Here is an 8,377-nt window from a genome sequence, read left to right on the forward strand (position 1 = left end):
TATACCTTCTCTTAGGAGACAGAAAGGGACAACTATAGTTGTCTCTTTTAGTCTTTTAATAATTGACAACATTGTGTTTAAAGCGGGCTCATCTTTGACTAAAATATAGAACAGCTATTGTGCGATTGTCAATTGTTTCGCAGCCAATTCAACTGTTTAGTTACAAAAGTAATTGAGTAGTGTGCACACCTCTATATCAGCTCATAGGAATCAAAACGAGATAATAATTGTTTTAGTAGTTTAGTTTCAGAGCCACATTCTCTTAATGTAATATTCTTTACAGGTTAGCCAACATCGGTACAATGCGGTGTCTCAGGAAGTTAGGACTTAGCATGTTGAAAGCTAGACCGAGTAAGTTACATTCTCTCATGCAATTAATTGCCTAAACGTCAATGGTAGCACTAACACTCGTGCGCAGGTATAGAGAGCGCGTGGGTGGGAGCGAAGGGCAACCTTGGACACTGGACGTGGATCGACTCCGGACTCAGCATCTTCCAGATGACCACCTACACCGACATGATGTCCGACATCTGGCCGCCCATGAGGTAACATTAACAGTGGTAGAGCCTTGCTTTAACATCTCCGCACTTTAGGACTCGCTTGGTGCAATACCACGACCACATAGACAGACGTGAAGTTATAGCAATTCCACGTTTCGATTGATGTTTGTGTGCATAAAGCCTAATTTCAGTCTCTATCCCTTTCTATATCTTATAAGTCAAGGGTAGAAAGGGAATGTGGATTTAAGGGCAGATAAGACGCATAGGAAGGGGAAATATCCTTTATGTGCGTCTTTTTTTTTGCAATTGCAGCGGTCGCATTGCTTTATTGGTGAATTCATATGGTCACTCGTTGTTGCTACCTTAACATATAAAAAAAACAATGTGAAGGGTAATTAAATCTTTTAAAAAGACGATGGTAGAATTTATATTTCATGAATAATTAGTTGAAATCATCTGGGCATTTTAATATCAATACACTCAAAGGAAGTTAGTGTTTTCTGAGTGCGTAGTAGATATTGATCTAAGTATTGTGTTATCAGAGACAGGTCTACGATCAAGCAGAGCGGCTGCCTGCAGCTGGACCGGCACACGACCAACGACCCCGTGTTCCTCGAGGCGCGCTGCGAGCGGAGAATGCAGTTCATATGCTACAAAAGTAAGATTTTTCACACAACAGGACACTACTTTTTCCAATAAATAGTGGTCCACAGTTTGTATGTGTTTATATCTAGTCTCGTTTCAATTGAAAGAAATCATGAAAATTAAGAAACTGGGATTAAACTATCGCACAACTGTTGTACGATTGTCGATTGTTTCGGGATCAATTCAACTAAAAATCGAGTAGTGGTACCTCCATATAAGCTTATAGGAATCATAGCAAGACTAAACAGTTGTGCGATTTTTTAGGCAAAGTGCGAGCTCTTACACTTGGTAGGTATTATGGCAGGTACTATTTAGTTTTAATGTAAACAGTAAAGAGTTACTGCGCGGTTTACACTTGGCCATTCCAGTAAGCGCTTTATAACTGGATTGTCAATCGATTGGGACAGTGTTAAATTATACCAATAATACAATCTATGAGTTTCTATTGCAACAAGTAAGGCTTTTGATTGGAACGAGATATATGAATACAGTGTGTGTTGATAAATGTTTATGCTAGCTGTACTAAACAATTTAAATACGTGTGCACAATAACGATATACCAATCTAAGATTACAATAGTCAATTTATAGATCAGTTATAAATATTTCATTTTATTGTTCACATTTGTTAAATTATCAATTGCAAATGTCAAAATGACATGACATGATGTCAAACCATGGCAGCCTTGATGTTGGCAACAACTTATGGTCTCTTTCCCACATTAGGGTTTCTATCTAAAATATTTACCTCAAAGTAACGGCGAAAAATATATAGTCTAAAGTGTGACGTAAGTGTAGGGCCTTTTATTAAAAAAAGAGTAATTCGAAATTATGCTGTGATTGCTGACATCTTAGGCAACAAAGAAGTGTGTGTTTACGCCTTACGTTAGGTCACTTGTATTTAAATATTTTTGTCCTTAATCCAAAGATAATGTGTAGTATGTTGTTATACACTGTTGCAGTTAAATTAGTAGTACAGTTAAGCGTTTATTTTCAGATCTGACTGGTTTGTACAGGCCCTCAGAGGCGATGATTTCGCGCGCGCATTACCAGTTAGGGCCGCCGGATGAGAGTGAGTGCCTCTGTGTTTGCGCGAATACCCAAGGCACTGTTTTATATCCTGTGCAGATTCTCGCCTAGTTACAGTAGAACAACGTTTATTAAGTCGTTTGTTGTGTAGACACGGTGTTTTTAATGGAGGAGTACAAAAATAGTGTCTATGTTTGCGCAAATACTTACGACACTATTACGAGTGTGCAGTAACATGACGGCTAGTTTCTTGTCAAATTGCTGTGATGAACAGTCTACAGTCATGTTATTGTGCACGAGTAGCGGTATTTAGATTATAGAGAATTGTTGTAACGTAACAAAGGATATTAACATTATTATTATAACAATTACAATTAAATATGTTTATTTTTTCTGTTGTACGAATGTTTTCAGGCGTTCCCGGAATGCGGCGACCGATTCCGATCCCCAGCGACGACAACTATTACTACATATTGGTGCGTCAGCTCTACTACTGGCAGCATGCATATGAGAACTGCCTCAAGTTGAACGGAACGCTCGCCAGCATCGATAGCAACGAAATTCTGGTGCAGTTGCTCCTTGTTATGGGAGAAAACAAGGATGAACGTGAGTGATTCGAAATTTTTACGCCATCTAGTGTCGAAAAGAATTAACAACATGAAAGGAACGCCATCTATTTTAAATTTTAGATATCAGGAAGGTACTGCCATCTAGTATTCAATTATTAAACTAAGAACAAGTAGCGACATCTATTGCCGAAAATTCATAAGTAGTACCATCTGTTATCCAGTAGATCAATTAACATCATTGTGCATCTAGTGTCTAATTGCAGATTAAGTTTCTTGAACCACAATGAAATATAGGAAATTAGAAAATCTAAATTTTACTTCGGATCACAAAATTTTGTTACGATGAAGTAACTTAAATGGGTATTATATTCGCTATAAATAACTTTATTTTATGCAGCCGTTGAGCACATTTGGATCTCCGGTCGGCTGAACATGACGAAGGACCCCAACTCGGACCTGGTGACATACGCGTGGCAGAACCCAATCACTGGCAAGAGGATCCCTGACTCTAAAAGCGAAGGGGAAGCGATGTTCGCGTCTTTTGTAAGTCATCATCATCATCATCACCGTCACTCTGTATCAGTCCCCTGGACATAGGCCTCCCCGATGCCCACAGCACGCAGACCACCGCGCACTGCACCCCGGGACTCCCTGCCGCCTCCACAAGCCCGCCACTGAACCCGGCATGACGGCGGCTTCAGACTCTCCTCCCCAAGATAATACTCCCCCACATGAAGTCGGTACCTCTTCGTATGTGAGTAAAAAATATAGTTGGCCCTTAAAGCTCACTAGAAATTCAGTTTTAACTGAAAAGACGAATTGTTCAGTTAAAACTGTGTGTAGAGCGGACTAGAGATGAATTTCTGCTCAATACAAGGTATGGTATCGCTGGACTTTACTATATAACATAGTTGAGACCTCTAACATCCATGACATTATTCCCATCTTCGTAATTTTTCCACTTTAATTCAGTACATCTTTTTAGATAGAGATGTCGGCTTCTAAATTTTATAGTTAAAATATTCAATATCACTTCTCAGTTGCCACCGTGGCTGGATGAAGAGTTCTCCATGGACAACCCTTGCCTGAACTTGGACCGTCAGGATCATCTCAACGGCTTGGTATACGGCATGTCCTGTGATACTCCACAATACTCCATTTGCATGATCGGTAAGATGTTTTTAATTTTAGAAATCAAAGAAACAATATTTGAACATAGAATACATAGTACAAAAAAAGGCAAAATTTTAAATAAAACTGAGTTTTGATTCAATTTTTAGGACTGCCAACCTGTCAACAAAACTACTTGGGTACAATTTTTTTTTTTATCTTGGCATCAATATGCATGTTGTTTCATTTTATTGAAAATTTATTTAAATAATCAATTTTTAATCTGTGTATCATCTCTACTGCATAGTTACTATTATGAGATTTACCTGTAACTTAAAATTTGTTATTTTGTTACAGAAAAATCCCCGACAAAGACTGGATCCAAAGAGAACTTGATAGAAGGGAATTATTCTACCTAACATTGTGTTCACATTAGTGTTGATTCTCCTCCTGCTGCAGAACATACAGAATTTATTTAACTTTCAATGAACATAATAAAACTGTTCAACAATGTTACTTTTTAATTTATTTCCGAATTTCTAAGATTCCACAGACTGCTCTAAATTAGTCATGTAGAAAAAGAAAATATTTAATCTGTACTTGTACAGCTTATAAACATTAGTATTAGAATTACATAGAAAATGCTAACGGATAGAATTACATAGAAATAACTAATAGAAAGGGGATTATAACAGATTTGTAGTAAAGATGAGACAATATTATTAAATCGATGTATTTATTCTTATTGCTTATATAGCTTAAATATTAGATTTCTATCACATTATAGAATTACAATAAAAATTACAATTTTATAATAAAGAAAACATGACCCCTTATGTACTATATATTTGTTGAGCTACAATTGGGACTTAAAATTATAATTGTAGAAATTAATTAACTCATAATTTTATCTCATTTCTTCATTGTACGAATCGTTTCTACCCATTGCTCGTTAATATTCGTAAGTTGGTTACAATTTTCATTTAAAGTCATAAGATTTTTTTTGAATGTCCGAATATGTTCCAAATAAGCGCGTAAACTTGCGTTCATTGCACGTACACTTTCTATTTCTTGCATTAGTTCAGCTGCGTTCTGCAATACGGAATTTTGTATTAGTTTTGTGTTCAATTTTCTCTAACTGTAAACAATCTTGGTACAATTTTAGATACTTGTTCGTACTTCGCCTTTGTTAGAATTAAACGATTTAGTTGACATTTTGCGTTACAATAAAATACACAAACGTATGTTTTATCCTAAATAGTAACTTAACGCCGTTTAATAACTTTGTGATAATTGTAACTCACTAATTTAAGTTATAAAAATTGAAATCAATTGACAACAACAAACTTTTAAATTTCATTTTTAATTTTTCCGTTGGGCAACCAAATAAAGGTATATTTGTCATACAGCCAGCGTATCTATCAAGGTGGAGCAAAAATTATATCTTTGTGTATTTACCGTTTACACTTAAAATACAGCATAAAAGTCCGTACATATTAATAAGAATATGAAACATTTAAAACATTTATCAATCTTAATTTGCTAATTTATTGACTTTCTTAGATTCGTGCACTGTCAAAACGCATGCGCTGCGAAAATAGCGCCATCTATAGTCAAACCTATTCGAGCAGAAAATAGGAGAATGTCCGCCATTTTGACATTTGTTTAGCTTTGTGTTCTGCAACAAAATCCATCATGTAATATCGAATTAAATGCTAACTCAGCTAAAAAATCAGTGATTTCATTAGTACAGTGATGATAATTACAATAAACTTAACACTAATCCAGAAGATATATTTCTGCTGAGTGGCGCATAAATCAATAATGAACCAGTGCCGCTTTTTCTATTTTCGCGTTTGTTAAAGTTATTTTCGTTTTCCATCGATAAAATGTGTTTTATTTTGTAGCAATAATATTTAAATCATTTATTTATTTGAATGAATATACAAAATAGCGTGAAACTGAAGAAAACATTTTTGTGAAAAAAAGGCGCGAAGATTTTTGCCGCGCCGATTTCTAGGAGCGTACGAAATAAACTATTTATTTCTTTAAGAAAACATTTTATCTTCTGTGAAATTCTCTGTGCATCCAAACTTGAACGATGATATTTTTACTTTCAATAATACCTTGTTTACAATATTCGAGGCACATATTTTGGTAAAAGCTGAGAGTTCATGTAAGTGTTGATTAGAGCCATCTCAACATATTTTCCATTTTTATGTTGTCTTACTTATTAATTGATGTATTTCAGGTTAAGTAACCTATTTATCTTGCGATGCGGCTAAGAAGTCGAAAAAGGGAGCGACCGCTCCCAATAATTAAGAAAGCCAAAACTGCTAAAACTCGAAAATTTAAAGACAAGTCAACTTGGAGGAACATTTTAAGACGTACGGCAGCGAGAAATGAGTCGGTCCAACTTAGTGCATCATTGCTTACTATCGGAGCTAATAGGAATTTAAAAACAAAGCCAGTGAGGATCAAAACAATAATGGAAAGATCAGGGCAAGTGTTAAGTAAGAAGCAAAAGCTGAAAGACGATCCAAAGAAGCCGATCTTCCAGACAGTTGTACGAAACTCTATGAAGGATGTATCAAGTTTGTCAAAAACAAAAGCAATCTCAGAGAAGGTGCCAACATCTAAAATAAAAGGAAACGATGTTCGTTCAACGAAAGGTGTTCAACTGCGTCATAGTTCATTAAATCGTGAGCTGATTCGTTCTGATGTGACCGCTAACATCTCACCTCGGAAAACAAGACGTATAGATAAGACGGACAAATCAGCATCGTTGAACAGCTCACCGATACGCAAAGTACGTCAATTAGGAATACCATCGCAGAAAGTTAAAACATTGAATGCGAAAGAGAGTCCTAAAAAGAAATGCAAAGCTAAGGAGTCGTTTCCCGAAAATAATTGGAATAGTATGGATGATGTAACTATGTATGAACCACATACAACAACAAATGATATAGTTAAAGAAGATTCTGACTCGGAAACACAAGTAGAGTCATCAGAATTATGTCTGCCAAATGATTGTTTAAATGACTTCATGGCTATCGCGGAATGTGCGAGGTTGATTAATGAACGATTACCAGCTGATGATGAGGATATAAACTTCTTAGCTGATAAAGCAGCCAGGGTGATGACTACGGAGAAGGATGATGAAAAGAAGTTACCAAGGAAGAACTCTGTGGATAAAAGGCTGATGAAACGCAGGAAGTCTAGTAATGATTTAGAGATGTATCAGCCGACTTCGACCACTGATGATTTAGATGTATGCACCAGTTTCCTGACTAATGGAGAAAAGTATGTACAGGTATGTATAAGTATTTTACAATAATAATGATATAAGCTGTCAGTTTAAAAACCAACTTTAAAACAGTCTAATAATTGAATAATGTGTTCTCTTAAATATTTTATTAGTTTATCGAATAAAGAGAATAAACTATATAAACTGTTAATTCAAAACTTGGATAAAATAATGCAAATCTCTACTTTTATACTAATACCAATGATTTATATTTTTGTACTAGCTGTTCCCAAGCGTCTTCATCCGCATAAAATTATAAAAATTTCTTTTTATTGTTCACATTTGTGAAATTATCCATTGCAAATGTCAAAATGACATGACATGATGTCAAACCATGGCGACCTTGCTTTCTTGATGTTGGCAACAACTTATGGTCTCTTTCCCACATTAGGGTTTTTATCTAAAATATTTACCTCCTAAGTTGTGAAAATATGTAGCCTAAAGCGTGACGTAAGTGTAGGGCATTTCATTAAGAAGGAATTATTCAAAAATATGCTGTAATTGCTGACATCTTAGGCAATAAAGAAGTGTTTACGCTTTATAGTATAGATAGATGTATTGGAAAAACTCAAAAACTACTCTGCCAATTTCAAAAGTTTTATTACTGAGTAACATAGGTTATATTTTTTAATATTCAAGTAATGGAAGTTGTGTGTAAATGTAATGTACATTGTGATACAGCCGGACTTTGTATCCATGCTGGAGGAGGGCTATGTGCGAGACCCGGAGTGTGAGATCTCCTCCACTTGTGGGGATGCGCCCGGCACCGCTATAGAGAGCCTGGAGGCGCTCTCCGCAAGGAGCCCTAGCACCGGCTTCCTAGCTGAGATAAGCCAAAGTCTTGTTGCGGAGGCTGAGGGATGGGTATGTATTTTATTTATAGCAATTTACAAGTAACTTAAATATGTAATAAAACTTTTTTTCACTCATGATTCAGTCTGTGAAAAAAACTAAAGGATGTAACCCATGTGTTTTTTCAGATCCTCTAAATCTATGCCAAATTTTGGTAAAATCTGTTCAGCAGTTTATGCTATCAACTCTAAAAAACATCCATCCATATAAACTTTCGCATTATTTAGTAAGATAATTGAAAAGACTGACTTATTAAAAATTCGACCAATAGCTACTTTTTTAATTTTCTTTACAGAATGGCACAGAAATTGTTCCCGATGATTCTAATATGGTCTGCCATGATGAACAATCAGCTAATGTGGAGGT

The 8,377-nt window shown here is 35.7% G+C and overlaps 2 protein-coding genes across 2 annotated transcripts in view; both read left to right on the plus strand.

Moving 5' to 3' along the window:
• The first annotated feature begins 454 nt into the window (after positions 1–454).
• On the plus strand, positions 455–4,364 carry LOC106101833. Its single transcript, XM_013281174.1, has 7 exons — positions 455–545; positions 1,043–1,158; positions 2,588–2,779; positions 3,140–3,285; positions 3,359–3,496; positions 3,783–3,912; positions 4,210–4,364. Exons 1-7 carry the CDS (start codon positions 499–501, stop codon positions 4,269–4,271), a joined length of 831 nt encoding a protein of 276 aa, XP_013136628.1. The 5' UTR covers positions 455–498; the 3' UTR covers positions 4,272–4,364.
• Positions 4,365–5,492: 1,128 nt separating this feature from the next.
• Positions 5,493–8,377, plus strand: part of LOC106101776 — a 7,920-nt gene continuing 5,035 nt past the window's right edge. Inside the window, exons 1-4 of the mRNA XM_013281111.1 lie at positions 5,493–6,028; positions 6,104–7,165; positions 7,841–8,023; positions 8,307–8,375. Coding sequence (XP_013136565.1) covers positions 6,128–7,165; positions 7,841–8,023; positions 8,307–8,375 — 1,290 coding nt within the window. The 5' untranslated portion in view covers positions 5,493–6,028; positions 6,104–6,127. The remainder of the gene's footprint in view (positions 6,029–6,103; positions 7,166–7,840; positions 8,024–8,306; positions 8,376–8,377) is intronic.

This window comes from Papilio polytes, unplaced genomic scaffold (genome assembly GCF_000836215.1).
Source record: "Papilio polytes unplaced genomic scaffold, Ppol_1.0 DF823935.1, whole genome shotgun sequence".
NCBI classification, from domain to species: Eukaryota; Metazoa; Arthropoda; class Insecta; order Lepidoptera; family Papilionidae; genus Papilio; species Papilio polytes.

Bases quoted from the DNA above. Each gene is read 5' to 3' on its own strand.
- LOC106101833 (XM_013281174.1), top strand. From the start codon at position 499: ATGACCACCTACACCGACATGATGTCCGACATCTGGCCGCCCATGAG. The intron at 1,159-2,587 runs GTAAGATTTTTC...GAATGTTTTCAG, and splicing joins GCAGTTCATATGCTACAAAA to GCGTTCCCGGAATGCGGCGA. The intron at 2,780-3,139 runs GTGAGTGATTCG...TATTTTATGCAG, and splicing joins GGGAGAAAACAAGGATGAAC to CCGTTGAGCACATTTGGATC.